General features: G+C 38.5%; 1 protein-coding gene across 2 annotated transcripts in view; it reads left to right on the forward strand.

Annotated features, from left to right (window-relative positions):
* The window catches only part of LOC142203168 (nuclear receptor ROR-alpha), a 313,765-nt gene extending 303,607 nt beyond the window's left edge, over positions 1–10,158 (forward strand). For both annotated transcript variants that reach the window (XM_075273700.1, XM_075273701.1), the window contains 8 exons: positions 187–328; positions 1,996–2,391; positions 2,780–2,901; positions 5,435–5,567; positions 6,067–6,174; positions 7,346–7,456; positions 8,194–8,306; positions 9,383–10,158. In XM_075273700.1, the coding sequence (XP_075129801.1) occupies positions 187–328; positions 1,996–2,391; positions 2,780–2,901; positions 5,435–5,567; positions 6,067–6,174; positions 7,346–7,456; positions 8,194–8,306; positions 9,383–9,547 (1,290 nt within the window). In that variant the 3' untranslated portion in view covers positions 9,548–10,158. The remainder of the gene's footprint in view (positions 1–186; positions 329–1,995; positions 2,392–2,779; positions 2,902–5,434; positions 5,568–6,066; positions 6,175–7,345; positions 7,457–8,193; positions 8,307–9,382) is intronic.
* Positions 10,159–16,564: the final 6,406 nt, after the last annotated feature.

Genomic DNA, 16,564 nt, shown 5'->3' on the forward strand with positions numbered 1-16,564 from the left:
TGGACAGACATGGGGGCAGGATATCTCCAAGAACCGACTCGCTGATTTCTCATGAGTAAACTGCACAACAGGTGCAAAGTATATAAGTTTATATCTGCAACTTGGATAGATAGATAGATAGATAGATAGATAGATAGATAGATAGATAGATAGATAGATAGCTTATAGTTTTGCTTTTCCTTTCAGGGTTTCTTCAGACGAAGCCAACAGAGCAACGCCACATATTCGTGTCCACGGCAGAAGAATTGTTTGATCGACAGGACAAGCAGGAATCGTTGTCAACACTGTCGGCTGCAGAAATGCCTTGCTGTGGGCATGTCACGTGATGGTAGGTGACAGTAGTAATATATTAATCGCTTCAAACAATCAGACTTGAGTGTCATTTTTATTAATGGAGTAGTTTTTGCCTACTTTTTTGTAGTTAGGGGAGTTTGATGAATTTCTTGAGCTAAAGATCAAGGGGTGTCTCACTTTTAAGCCCACATTAAATTAGGTAAGCCTAGGCTGTACGTTTAATAAATGCCACTGCGCGCACACAATCTGGATTCTGGGCAAAAGATGTGACAAAACTACATGTCAGTTATGGTGCCAGATATGCTACTTAGACTCTGTACTGTCAAGAGGCAGGAGCAGGAAAAGGGATGTTATTCAGAGCTCCAATCAGAGATGGACAGTGTCAGAGCTCAGAATCACACCCCTGGCATGCTTCTGCCTGACACCGTCCTCCTGACAGTACTGAGCCTAAGTAGCATATGAGGCACTGATTGTTCAGGAATGGTGGGGACTAGAGAAAAAATTCCAACTCTGCCAGAATCACTGGAGCAGGGCTTAAGCTGGAGGGGGTGAAAAGTCTTCTTTAAGGTAGGTCTTCAATTGAAGATCTGTGGCGTCCAACAGCCAGCACCCCTTGGATTAGTTTGTTGAAGCTGTTACACTTCACAGGCTATGTAATGTTGTGTTAATCACATGGCCTGATCACAGCTCAGTTCCATTCAAGTGAGCTGAAATACCATGTTGATGGAGTTTCAGTGCACATGCAAATTGCTTGGTGGCCCAGGATTAGGAAATATATAGAAAGCACTTAGGCTAAGGCCCCACTTTGCAGAAACTCAGCTTTTTTGTTGCATGTTAGCTGCTTGGCTAATTTACTTATAAATTGTGACTTTTTAAAAATACAATGGAAATACAATGGAAATTTCCATCGAATCACTGGTTCCCTGCACTAGTTGGAGTCTTTATTAAGACTGGTGTACAATACAGCAGTCTTAATAAATCTGCCCCAATATGTGTATTAACATCATGCAACATTTTTCAGAAATAGTGGTAACGCTGTTTCCAGCAGGATTGAAATATACCACATGATAATTGTCCCCCAATTTTCAAAAAGTGGCTGCCTCAGTTGTTACCATCATGATTTAGCAACTTTGGACTCTTTAGATTTAATCTAATAAGGACAGCATCTGCATAGAGTTTGTATGTTGTCCCTGTGCATTCTTGGGTTTCCTCTGGGTACTCCAGATTGCCCCCCTACTTCAAAAACATACTGATAGGTTAATTGGCTTCCCCAGAGTATATGTGTAGGGATCCCTGACAGACTAATGCTACATTGTGAGCCACAATGGGGATAGAAACAAATGAGTAAACCCTTTGGGCATGTAGCACTACTAAACATGTTGACACTATACAAATATAACAGGAAAGAAAAAATATGGAACAGGCAATCTGACAATATTTGACATTGATTTAAGCTTCGTTGACCTTAGCAGTGCTCCTCATGGCCAGAAGGGGGTCAATCATCCTGCTCTACTTGTGTTAGTATTTGTTAAATGACTGTTAATTATTATTGTACATTGTTTGCAGAACTTCTAGAGGTCTCACACCTCATGATGAAATTAAATGTGTGCTCTCCATCCACAAGCATTGTAGACTGAAATGAGTTTCTATATGCCAGCAATAGCCTATTCATTCTGATTGTTTTTTTATACTTTTCTATAGCTGTAAAGTTTGGCCGCATGTCCAAGAAGCAGAGGGATAGCTTATATGCCGAGGTGCAGAAACATCGCATGCAACAGCAGCGAGACCACCAGCAGCAGCCAGGGGAGGCAGAACCACTAACTCCTGTGGGATATGGCCTGACTTCTAATGGGCTGACAGAGCTACGGGATGATCTAGGGGGATACATGGAAGAGCACACACCAGACGAAGGCAAGAATGAGTCAGCAGTGAGCAGCTTTTATCTAGATATCCAGCCATCCCCAGATCAGTCAGGCTTGGACGTCAATGGCATTAAACCAGAACCTCTCTGTGACTACACTCCACCATCATCCTTCTTTCCCTACTGTTCATTCACTAATGGAGAAACTTCCCCAACAGTATCTATGGCAGAACTTGGTAAGTTAAAATGTATACTCCTTTCTTCCGCCTCTGCTTTGTTATAATCCTAAATCCGCATGTAAGGAGCAAGATGTCCTTTTTGAAAACGGCCTGTTGTGTAAAGCTTTACTTGATCGCTGGGCTTAAGTAGGGTTTGGGTTACATATAGAATCAAATTCCATTTGTTTTTGCCTGTTTTGATCAATATTTATCATATAAAGTAAACATAAACTATAATAAATATATTGCTCATAAATCATGTAAATTTCTAATAGGACGTGTTCTCTGACAAACGTCCATGCAGTAAGTCACTGTGACATTAAACCCTTTCTTCCAAAGGTCACAGTTTAGAGGAAGTCGTGCCTGTCATTTAGATGTTCTCACGCCTTTTTTTTGTCGTTGTCAGAACATCTTGCTCAGAACATCTCTAAGTCTCACATGGAAACCTGCCAGTATTTGCGTGAGGAGCTGCAGCAGATCACATGGCAGACCTTTCTGCAAGAAGAGATTGAAAGTTACCAGAGCAAGGTGGGTATGAGAGAGAGTTACTGTGTGCAAAGGGAATGTCCTGTATAGGATCGCTCTAAGTATAATGGTAGTGGAGAAATGCTAATTGTAAGCAGGGTAGGAGGCTACACGAGACTTAAATATTTTTAAGCCCACACCAAGGGTAGAATTAAAAAGAGAGATAATAGGGCATTGGTGCCCAACCTTTTTTGTACCAAGGACCACTTTCATGCAAGCCAATTTTCCCATGGCGCGATTTTGGGGCGCGATTTTTGGTGATGGGGCAGGGTTGGGGCAATTGGTCGGCTCATAAAGAAACATAATAAAGTGCATATTAAATTATTACATTTATAGAGTTCCCTATACTATATTAACATAGTTACATAGTAGATGAGGTTTGATGAAGACATTAGTCCATCAAGTCTAACCTATAACCCTACAATCCCCTACAGTGTTGATCCAGAAGTAGGCAAAAAACCTCATGAGGCTCGTGCCAATTGCCTCATTTCAGGGTAAAAAATTTCTTCCTGACTCCAATCTGGCAGTCAGTATAAAAACCCTAGATCAACGTGTCCATAACCTGTGATATTGTTATCTTCAAGAAAGAGGAGGGCGATTAAGGAAGATCTCTCCATAGCATACATAGATTATTGATGGTATGGACAGTTCTTTTAATAAAAGTGTGGGAGGAGAAGGGGTCCTCACGTACTTAGGGGTGATATAGAGAGATCTACATTAATAAAGTATAGGTGGGGGGTAGGGGGGGACTATCACTTAGGGGGTGCTGTAACTGCAATAATACCCTCCACATACACACAAGTAATAATCCTCCCCCCCCACACACACACACACACAGAGGTAATATTATTAACTGGGGAGCACTATTACTGTAATATGGCCCTAGTAATACCTGTGTGTGGGGAAGGGGGAGCTATTACCTGTTGGGAGTGGGCACTATTACAGTTATAGTGCCCACCCCACAATTAATTACATTACCTGTGCGGGGGGAGACTTCAATTAACTGTTGTGAGGGCACTATTACCTTAGTAGTGCCCCCCCACAGGTAATATTACGTACGTGTGTGTGTGTGTGTGTGTGTGTAACTATTTTCTGTAGGGGGGAATTCTAGGGTTCTAGTACAGTAATAGTGCCCCCCAGTTAATACCATTACGTGTGTGTGTGGGGGAGGCTATTATTAACTGTGGGTGCCACTATTAATGTAATAGAGCCCAAGTAGTGCCCCCATGTGTAATAGCCCCCCTCCTCCACATACTGTTACTATAATTACAATTCCATTATTTCGTATTATCTACTTACTATTGCAACCCCCAGGAACTGTTCTTGTACACAGAATATGTACATCTTCTATTCTGCCCCCGATTCCCACGGTACCATAGCGAAGGTTCCTGGAGTAGTATAGAAGATGCACACATTTTGTATGCAAGAACAGGTCCCCGGAGCTGCATTAGTAACCAGGTAAGGGCAAAGTGATCTGCTGGTGTTCTCTACCCCAACAGATCTCTCTCAGAAATGGGTAGGCCGGTGCTCATATGCTCCATATTACTCTGATCATTCTTCCTAGGTTTGGAGCATTGTGCATTACCTATTGACAATAGTACTAAGTATACAAACAAGAAAATAATTTAACTATTAAAGTTATTTTGTGTAAAAGCTATGAACATACTGCTGAAAATGACGCAGACAATCCATGGTAAATATACAAATCTTTATTCAATCTTTAACCATAAAATGTATGGATAATAAAGAAGTGAAATGCTGAAAGGTCACAATACAAAAAAAGGTGCTGAGGCTGTAATGTAACCGTCTTCTGGGTGACACAAGTAGCGTATTAGCAAAACGTGCTTTGGGGTAGATGTCTGTGGTCTATAAGTGTTAATACACAATATGCTTCTTATTGCATTCTTGCACTAATATTGTATGTATGTGCCTAGCAGAGCTTATATGTACTGTAGTTCTTATTGTTTGGTATACTATGTAACTGTTTTGACACATTACAGCTTCAGCACCTTTTTTTCAGATGACCTTTCACTATTTTACTTCTTTTTATCTATAAATGTTATGATTTATGTTTAAATAAAGATTTTCTATCTTTACCATGTAGCGGTATAGCTATTAATGTACACTGTGCATTACCTCCTGACACATCTAAAATACAGTAGCTCATTTTGCATATAGTACATACTCCGATTCAAAAATAGGATTCTCCATGAAGGGACTACCCCATATTTGTAGAGCAGTAAGAGTGGTTGGACCACACATTAGACTTATTTGTAAGATTTTTATTGCCTTGTAGTAGATTTATATCTTTCTGTCTCTGACTTTTTTGTCCTTACTACTCCGTACTGAATAATAATACCCTCAGTCCCAAATGTATTGAAGCATAATTTTAGCTTGTGGCTTGTGTTTGTAGGACACTGATGCCCCCTATTGGAATAAGAATAACATTACACCATCCTTATAGAACTTTAGCCCTTTATATAGGGCACATACATTATGAAATCTATTGAGCCTTGCTTTGTGTCTCCCTTTACAGCAGCGGGAAGTTATGTGGCAGCTTTGTGCAGTAAAAATCACAGAGGCCATACAGTATGTGGTTGAATTTGCCAAACGCATTGATGGATTCATGGAGCTGTGTCAGAACGACCAGATAGTGCTGCTGAAAGCAGGTTGGTTATATGCAGGAGAAAATATTATATTTAAATTATCTTTATAAAGATGTGTTGCATAGCCCTTTATAAATGGGTGCTTAACCTAAGAATAGTCATAGAACTGGTTATAAAAGCCCAGATATTCTCTTTTAAGTCCATTTTTTTTCTGTTCAGCATCACCCACTAGCACCCACACCATTTAGTACATACACTAATATAAGAAAGTCTGCCTTGTTAAACCTGGACCGTCATATATAAGCATCTCTAAACTTTGGCTTCTTGTAGATATTTGTTTGTGCTGGGCACGATCTTATCCCAAGAAATATACAAAAGCAATCTAGTTATTATGATGGGAGATGCCTGTCTGCATGTTCAGATTTGACTAGTGTATTTTGTCCCCTTTTAATGCATATATTAAAATGAATACATTCTTTCCATCTACATTATTCAATGGAACATACTGCTTTGAATATGACAAATATAATGAGTAATAATATATTTCTATTTGCTATTCCAGGTTCATTGGAAGTTGTTTTCATCAGAATGTGTCGTGCCTTTGATTCACAGAACAACACGGTCTATTTTGATGGCAAATATGCAGGCATAGAGGTCTTCAAATCTTTAGGTAAGAGTTTTGTAGCTAGATAATGTAATATTTATATTCATAGAGTCCACCTTCCATAATGATGATATGTTGACAATGACAAACATTTGTAATGCACATTTCTCCCACAAGGGACTCCAAGCACAGGGTTATAGAGTTATTGGAGTCAGTTGCTGCTGTACAGGCACTTATCCCCAATACCACTAAGATCCATTGTTTACAAGAAGCCAATTTATCCATAAGTATATTTTTGAAATGTGGGAGGAAACCAGAGTACTCGAAGGAAACCCACGCAAACATAGGGAGACCATACAAGTTCCATGCAGATGTTGGCCTTGGTTGGATTTGAACCCAGGATCCCCAATCTTCTCCTCATAGTAGACGATGGAAGAGACTTCCATATAGTAATGGCATGTTAGCTGCCGAACTGTAGACCGACCTACTGTAGCATATGAACTAGTTAATACTGCATACATCACTCTAAAGTAATACATATACTGCACCTGCTACTCAACCCCCGATATGCTTAGGATATACAGCGTGTGATTGGGGATGATTCAGTGCCCAGTGTCTGATGTGCAGAAATTGATTCCGTGTCCACAGTCTGTTGTAGGTAGTTGTGACTGGCATTTGCTTGTTAGGTACACATTTGAATATCAGCCAAATATATTGTCCAGTTAATGACAATAAGGTTATCTCTGTACCAAAGGTTTGGGGTCGATAGGTATGGGAGCCAGACATTTTAAATCATGATTGGATAACGGCTATGAGTTGACAGCTACATCTCCTGCCTTTCCCATACATATGTCCACTTGGTTTGACTGAACATGCTTGTGATTTTAATGAAGAGAAGAGAAAACTGCTGTCAGACAACTGTGGCAGTGACTTGTTTGCCAGCAGAATGAAGGACTAGGCATCTTAGGATACCTGATCCTTCTTTCCTGTGACATCATTTGTCCAGTGCCACCAAATAGGCGAGTTTCTCCAACTTTTTCTGTCATGTGTTTTGTCAAATATTTTATTGTGATGACAATGACTGCAGAACTGCTGTGGAATATGCTGGTTCTATATAAGTAAGAGAAATAAAATAAATCTGAGAAGAGGACCTAAGTAATGACATAAGTACTGTTTAATATGAAGTGTGTCTTATATAACTCATCATCTTATTGTTTGTAATCGCTCTTCTCTGCAGGTTGTGAAGACTTTATGAGCTTTGTGTTTGAGTTCGGAAAGAGTCTATGTTCGTTGCACTTGACAGAGGATGAAATTGCTCTATTCTCTGCCTTTGTGCTCATGTCAGGAGGTAAGTGTGAAGTATCCTTGTGGTAGGTGTATAGCGTTCTTGAATGAAACAGGATATGGACTAGCATATTTTTTAAAGGCTAAGCCTGCTTGAGGAATAAAATAAAACTATAACATGTAAATAATATTGTGTTAAAATTATTTGTCTACAAGCCCCATGAGAGTATACAGGTTATTATGTGGTTAGAAGCCACTGTGGAACGCTTCCGCTAAGACCTGCTTTCTCTGTGGGCAATGACAACTAGCAGATGCAGTACATTGATCATATCATGGTGATGCATGAACACGCTGCACTGCAATAAACTTTACTATGTATATGTACACACTAACTAATATTAAAGTCAAAAGGTACCATGAGATCCACATAATTATCATATGTACCATGAACATCCAGCATAATAAATAAGAATCGCTGTAAAAGTGGGCTAATGGGCGACAAATGCATGTATATACAGTTGGCTGTACATCTGGTATATACATTAGGAAAATTTGTGGTGTTCAGCAATTTGGCATCCGATTTTCCAGGTGCTCTAATGTACGTATCTGTTAGAAGTATAGAGGTTAAATGCCTATTTGACCTAAGTGATGAGCAGATTCTGTTCTCTTTTGCTGTTCTATGGAGACCACGTTTGTTCATTGTTATGACAAATAGCAATAAATAGTAGTTATAATAACTTAAAGATTAATAGCATATAGACAAAACTCCTAATGCTGGCCATGTAATATTTTTATGAACAGATCGCTCATGGCTGCAGGAGAAGTTGAAGATTGAGAAACTCCAGCAGAAGATCCAGCTCACATTGCAGCATGTTCTTCAAAAGAACCATCGTGAGGATGGAATCCTAACAAAGGTGAGCCGGCACGATTTATGATCCCTGTTACTATGCCTTGAATCAAATGGAAGTATCATGGAGTCTGTACCATATGACCATATGTCATGGCTGTGATGTGGCCTTTTTGGGTTTATGTATGTGGAGCCCTAGTTCCCTTGTGCTCATGAGGTGTGTCCAAATCTATTCCTGCTTCTAATTTAATCAGACTGGTTCACATTGGTGTCATGATTGGAACAGATCATAATAGATCTTTCAGGAGTGTCATTTGTCCAGTAAAAAGGGAAGTTATGATACCAGTGTGAACCGAGACCTCGATTGGCCCCTCATGTGGCACACAATATAGCTGTTGTTAGGCAATGGTTACCAGCCAGTTGGCTCTCATGAGTGAACTAAAATGAACTTAAATGGGTTACCTAAAATGCAAAACTGAAGACCTATTCTTAGGTGGGGTCAACAATATTATAGATGAGTGGGAGTCTAGCTCACAGCGGTCTGACTTAGCCATTTACACTTCCTCATATAGCTATCTGGCAAGCACTGTGTCTCTGCTTTGTTTATTAGGCAGCGCCCCATACTTTTAGTACTAGTGTGTACTTTGTAAAGCTACTCCAGCTTAATACTAGGCACAGCCGCTACTTCTAACATGTAGCTGTGCCGCAAAAACAATGAAAGGGATGCAGCACTCAACAGACTGCTGAAGCCCATTAAAACTGCTGCTTGATGGGGTTATGAAGACTAAGACCCTCACGATCTTATATTAATGACCTATCCTAGAATGAATGATGTAATATGCAGTTGATTTTTTTTGGCCAACTTTGCTTCCTTTATGGTTGCGTGTAGTTCATACTTGTAGCATTATGTACATTTACTCTGTGGGCACTTACTGCAAATAACATCTGAGAGCAAAGCTTCTAATAAGCTGATAATGGACGCAGTATGCCAGCATGGGTAATATAAAGCTAACCTGCAGAAGAAAGTAATTAGGCTATTTATGTTGTTTGGTATGTTTATGGTTTTGTATAATTAAACTCCAGGGGTTGATATTGTTTCTTGTATAATAAAAGCTTTGTTCTTTTTTTTTTTTTTTTCTCCAGTTAATATGCAAAGTCTCCACCCTGCGTGCGTTGTGTGGGCGTCACGCAGAGAAACTCATGGCGTTTAAAGCAATATATCCAGACATTGTGAGACATCACTTCCCTCCCCTCTACAAGGAACTTTTTACCTCTGAATACGAGCCAGCCATGCAACTGGAGGGATAGAGGAGTCTACGGTTGACATCTGGAATACACAACCGTTTCATGAGAATATAGTCGTGCACACACTCGTGTATGTGAACATGAGAAAGAGGAACCAAGACACTTTACGCAAATCTGGGTACTGGAGGAGAGGGAGAGGGGTGACATGCAGAGACATTTGTCCTTGACCTCTCACACCCCAGGGATATTGTTTACAGGATGTTTTGGAGAGAGTTTAAGGACCAATCACAAGGCAGGCTGGTAAGAGAACCACACCTGCATTTTTAACCATGAGACTTCTGAGGTCTCTAGCAATACAAGCAAAGTAATATTTATATATAATATATGTATTACAGGGTACTTGGGCATGAACATTTATATGGCTAAAGAGATCTTGTTTAAGTGTAAGGGCCGGATGTAGGCTTCTTCTGGTCTGTTTCAATATGGCACTTTTTTGTTTTGCACCTTTTTACTAATTCCTACTGCTCTTCTCCCCTTGTTTAGTGAATTGTGTTTTTGTTGTTGTTTGTTTCTCTCTTATCTTTCTTTTTAATTTGTATTTTCGTGTGCACATCAGGAAATCGAGACTTAGTGAAAAAGCAATAGATTTTTGGGAGTGTGTAGGAGCGGTTACTGCTGCTGTTTTTTTGAGGGATTAGTTTAGGGAAAGGCTGGTCCAAATAAACTGTTTACGATTCCCATAAAGATGGTACCTACAGGGTTTTTAATACGGCCCTGTGTTATGACAATGGGATGTGTAACCAGCCAGGTGTTTGAATACATAAAGGAACAATTGTTGAATAACACTGCAATTGGATGGACAAAGCACATCTGCCATTTATTCCACATGTCGCATTGTCACTTTGCAATACCGTTACAGGACCCAACTCTTGTAAAATGTTTTTATCAGTTATAACTTTTCAGTTTTATTGCCACTAAAATTTCTGTGGTTACCACAGAAAAAAAGAACATAGTCCACCCTATGGTAGCAATTTCACATCAATGTAATGTGAGGAAAGAGGTAAGCGACACCATGCAAATTCCGGCAATTCTTTTTATATTTCACACATACAAATCCCACTATAAAGTTTTCATAATTTTCACCTTAATTCACAGCCATTTTGTAATATATAATGGGCAGATTCATCAAGACTGGCGTGTTATATGCCGGACTTGATGGTCCCTGATAAGGCACAGGCCTTGTCATGAATCGGGCACCACCACGGTTTTCCTTATTATACAAGAAAAATAGCATAGAATGCTATTATTTTTGGCAAATTTGATGGAATATGCGATCAATTTAATACATTTTTGCATCAGTCTAAACTGATCGGTAAGGAGATGCATGTAAAAACCCTGGACTCTATGATCCTTACTAGAACGTCACCAAAACATTTATGGAAAAATATGGATTTAGATAGAAAAAAAAAAAATTATTGTAGTACATGAAATATGGAATATCCAGTGTTAGAGGCCACAAAATATATCAAGTCTGTACCTTGCAATAAGATAATTAACTTGACAATGATAGATTCTAATGCCCAGTTAGTGTTGGCACTACACTTGGGAATTAATCACATCAGGTTCTTACTAATAACTTTGCCCACTCCTTGCATTCACTAGATCCACATGAATTGCAAAACAGCATTATGATACTTTGTTATGCTGCTAAATTGCATTAAAAAGCCCTCTGGTGTAATACAATGCAGCTGTTGACACTGTTATATAAAGCTTAAGTCACTATTAAATTCTGCATGGCAAACTGGGAGAAGTGATGGTGTTTCAACCATGATTTAAAGGGGTATTTCTGACAACAGAACAGATGTTACCCAGCCACTCTAGTGAACAGACAGGTGGGTGCGCATGGGCAACGCTCCCTGTTTGCTTCTATGCGGCTTCCAGAAATAGCCAGGCTTCTCTGGTCTTCTGATTTCTCATAGATTTGAACAGATAGAGACATGTATACACGGCCAATCCTCTGCTCACTTTGGCCGGAAGATGAGGCCAATAGAACCATATTCTCTGGGTAGATGAACATCCCTGTGGATATGCTATAAATGTCCCAGATGGAAATATCCCTTTAAGCTAGCTTTACACATTTATATTTCAGACCATAAATCTGGTGTAAGTTGATAATTTGGTCAAATCCATAGATACAGATGTAGCAGAGTTAACCTGAACTTCTACAACTCGGTAATCTGTTGCAGTGTGATATCTTATCACAGAAAATAACAAAAAAAACTATGAAAAATTAATGAAAACATTTTTCAATTACTTTCCTTTGGTTTCTGTTGCCTTCTGTGACAAGATATCACACAGCAGAAGTTTAACCAGTTCTAGACATTCAGGTGAACATGAAAATCATGTTTCTAAAGCTGGCCTTACACATTACATAAATATTGCCTGAGCTAACTATCAATTTTGACAGGATCGGCCAATATCCATTTTTATTATATTGAGGCAGCCCTTACATATAGTATATACATAAAGTAAATAATATGGCAAACCTTCAGAGATCACCTACCCTTCTTGCTCCCATTTTCATGTTACGTTGTGAGCTGGCATTATTATGCCTTATGAACTTTAAAAGGAATGTGTCACTAGAGAATGACTTCTTTTAAGTCTTTTTTTTATATTGAACATATTTTTTAAGAATTTTTTTTATTGATTTTATTATTAACTTTCCATGTCATTATCTATATCCTGCAATTTTCACTATGGGAACTAAGCCTAATAATATCCTTACACTTGACAATTTTGTAGGAGCTTTCTTTGCACCTCATTTACATCACAGTCAAGATTACAATATAAGATACCCCTTCGTGGATAACATCAGTGACCCACATTCACTACTGACAATAGGTGACGTCACAGCTTATTTATGCACAGGGCATGTCACATAGATCTTAAATTTTCCCATGAACCAAATATTGCAACTTTTTACACTGTCTGTGCTGCAGTTAGGAGAACTTTTTATATGCGCTGTCACAGCCCAGTAAAATTTTAGCAAAGCATGTATTATGTGAAGCTGAAAAACATGGTTTTCATTTAAAGAAAACCATTTATTTTGACCACAGCAGTGCACCAGCATCTATTTTTTTTGGGTCCAAACCTTGCTATCACCCTTATGGTATTATAACCACCTAGTTTAGTATCCTTGCTTTGTGACACAGTGACACTAACTGGATGCAATGGCTGTTGGCTTCAGTATTGATTGTACAATCCCAAACAGCAATGTCCATTTCCAGTTTGCAGTTGTGTGTCTGTGTGTGTGTTCTGGCTGCTTTAAGTGTTAAGATGCGTATAATTAAAGTGGGGATGGGATAATATTACAATATTTAATACAAAGCCTGGACCACTTTAGAAAGCATAATAATTAAAAAAAAAGTCTATTTTTTTAACCCTTGTATAAATATTTAAAGGCACTTGAACTATTCCTGCAATAAAAATGTGATTTGTTTAGCGGTCATGATGATAAACAGATTTTTTTGTAATGTGAAAAAAAGTTACAAACTAAACAATTATTGTAAAAAAAATTTTATAAGGAAAAAAAACATTCAAAAGTTAAAATTTGTATTTTCAAGAACTGTCTCTGGTAAAAAAAAAAATGCAAAAAAAACTAGCAAAAAAAAAAAATGTTTAAGTTTCTTAAATGTGCCATAGCCAAAATGTCACTTAGCTGTATTCAGATCTTGTTCTAATAGTGTTAATGTTTTGGTTAATGTGCTGTGATGGATATGCCGCAATAAATACAAGGACTGAGTGTAAAGATTAGTGGCCAAAACTTAAGAATACCGGTATGGAATCTTATCTAGACAGTTTAGCAGAGTGTTCACACAGGAGGCATATAGATAGTATGGACATAAGATTATAAAAACTGCATGTACAGATATCCTTTATGCTCACTTGTTAGACAAGCATCGTCTTGTAAGGCTTTCTGCACAATGTGGAAGAAGAACCAATATTCCCAAGAATTGTATCATAGGTATCTCACATGTCCAAACACTACCCTGTTCTGTATTAGTGAGGGGCAAACCTCCAAAACAGCTGTCCATATCTATCTCCAGTTTGTGTAAAATCCCTAGTCATGTTTCAGGGCTCTTTAATGGGTCAAACATTGACTTATAGGGTGAAAGTATAGAGAGTGAGAGTGTAATTTGCATTTTTCCAATGGAGCTTGTCTGTAAGATTCCCTACAGCAGATGGTTTTCCACAAGGAAAACCGATAGTGACCAAGAGTTTCCATACCAGCTCTGACATTCTACAGGCACTTGATAATATGAAAAATTCTATCGACCCATTTTACATATGCCTAAATAGTTTCTTACTAGTAGTATTCACTGGTGATAGTGAAGCCCACGGTACTGGGCCACTGTCCTAAATGAATATCATTAGGGAGAAGAGCATTATGCCATCTTGTAATAGCTGAGTGTCAGAATTATGGAGGGAAACTAAACTGCTTGTTTAACGTCCATTATCCCCAACTACAGTTATATGTTTTTATATATGTTAATACACAAATATTTAATAAGATTTCACATGTATAATATCCAGCCAGAACCTTTAACAATGACAGGTATTAAAGCAATATCCCTTGAACAAGGGTAGCCTCCTACATTTTGTAGGTGAAGGTCTGAGATGACGGAGCACTTGAATACTGCCCACTCAGGAGTCTACTCATCCTTGCTATGGATTGTGGCATATACATTTTGCATTATTCCCTGTTTTATGAATTGTTTTTTTGCTTTCGGACATTCCATGACTCTTTCTGTAATTGTTTATTACGTACCATTTTGTTTGCACTTTTCCCCATTCCTTCTAATGTGCAATATGTATATAGAATATGTAAAATATATAAATACACCTTGCTCCCTCAGGGAATTACTCATCCATCTCGCTAGGCTGTCACATTGGAGAAGATGCCAGAAAAGGGCAGTCGTGATCCTGCAATTAAACTTATTTTTTTGTAAAGGGAAAAATGTTGGTTATCCTTCATTACACCGTTGAAAGTTCTACCCTGGATGTTGTCCAGATGGATGTAGGCGTACACTTCGACAGTGTCAATGTAAAGATTTTCTATTTCGTTTCAGCTAATGTTTAGATTCTATCTAAAGAGATGATCTGCAGAGCTACATAAACTATAGGAAACAAGCTAAACTAGAAGCCTGGTCCACCATAGCTAATGTATAGTGTATAGGCGGTAATGATAGCTCTTGATTTTATGTGGCTGGCTTTACATAGACTACTATTATTTATGTCATTTGGTGCCATAGGGCATTCTCTATCAAATTCCGAAGTGTAAATACATATTTAGAGGGGATGCTATTTGGATTGTTTTAAATACACTGTAAAGCTGCCCATACAATTGTTATCTGGACAGATCCTTCTGTAAGCTGTGGGATCTTTTGATGGTATAATATAAAGTTACATCAGCAGACTCCATTGTCATATTACCCAGCACCTGCTCAACCTCACATAAATGTATGTAGGATACATGTTATGTTGGGTGGGCACGGTAATGCAAACAAGGTGGAGTCGGTGTGGTAACTGCCGGCTCTACATTAGCAATACCTTGTAGTCATGAAATATCTTTAGCAGTCCCCCAACCTGTTATTTGGCCTCTTCTATTAGGTAAATATGATAACAAATACATGACAATTACAAATACTCTTTCTGCATCATTGGATGACAACAAAGACTACATAATATTTGATGTTGTATGTTTACTTGCTATATAGAAATTTTCTTTATCATCCTTTTAGGATTGTAGACTTTCAGCTTGTATCATCCAAACATAGAAGCATCTGTCTGCATGTGTGTACATGCTTTTATTTCTATTGCTGTTTGTCATTGGATTTCCTATCATGCCTGGATAGCCTACAGATTGGCTATTATAGATCCATGTTACAGTGCTATTCAATTCTGGTATGGCTGGAATCTGCTATTATAATATCAAAAAACTGCAGATTTTCCTAAAGATTTAGATTTTTTTTTATTATTATTCCCTTTGTTTTTTCAGGCCATATGGAAGTGTTGTCTAAACTTGATCTTTGCTCAGATGTTCATGCACATCAATAGGGTAAACTAGCTACATAGCAAGTGTAACAACAGCATCAAATATTCCATAAAATGTCATAATATATCCAGATCCATTGTCTGCTCTGTCATGTATATATTATCAGATAACATTTGTGATGGTCCTTGAGCTGGACTCTCCCTTCAATTCCTAAGATTATAGGGTTGAAGTGGATGGCATAAAGGGGGATTTCCAGAACTGACATGATATAGATCTTTAATATCAGAGTGGTGGGGGCCTGACAACCAACACCCCTATCGATGAACTGTTTGAAGGGTTCTGATCACTGCACAGTGTCATATATTGGTGCTACAGCTCAGTCCCATTCATTTGAGCAGGACTAAGCTTCAGCATAGCTATATTGTATGACCAATGGATGTGATATCACTGGCCTGAGAAGAGCAAGTGGTGACTGCCCAAACTCCATGACTTCTTCAAACCGCTGATCAGCGAGGGTGCCAATAATCGGACCCCCCGACAACATATTAATGACTTATCCTAAGAATAGGTCATAAATGTTATAGTCCTGGAAGATGACTTTTAATGTCGAGTACAATATTTAGTTAAATCTTGAGGATCAGGTTGCAGTAGTGATAGCTCAGACCTTGCCCTCAAATGTGGAAGCAATCTGAATATTTCTGGCTTAGTTTATAAGACACGCAACATGCAGAGAGGATTCCAATATGGCAGTGACAGATTCCCTTTGGTTTAATCTCCCTGTTCTGACTGGAATGTAGCACCCTCACATAAAGCCACTGAAACACATTGAGAAATAGCAGTGTTAACATTGTAGATAGTTTGATTTTATTGCTCAGCTGTTTATTCTGTTTTTGGTTTTTTTTGTTCCTTGTTTCTGCATCGAGACCCATTTTCTGTCTACAAGTATATCAATATATAAATACGGATACAAGAAATCCACTCTGAGAGGTTATCCAGCCATAAATAACTGAATGTCGAAGCAATAA

The sequence above is a fragment of the Leptodactylus fuscus genome, chromosome 5 (assembly GCF_031893055.1).
Source record: "Leptodactylus fuscus isolate aLepFus1 chromosome 5, aLepFus1.hap2, whole genome shotgun sequence".
NCBI lineage: Eukaryota > Metazoa > Chordata > Amphibia > Anura > Leptodactylidae > Leptodactylus > Leptodactylus fuscus.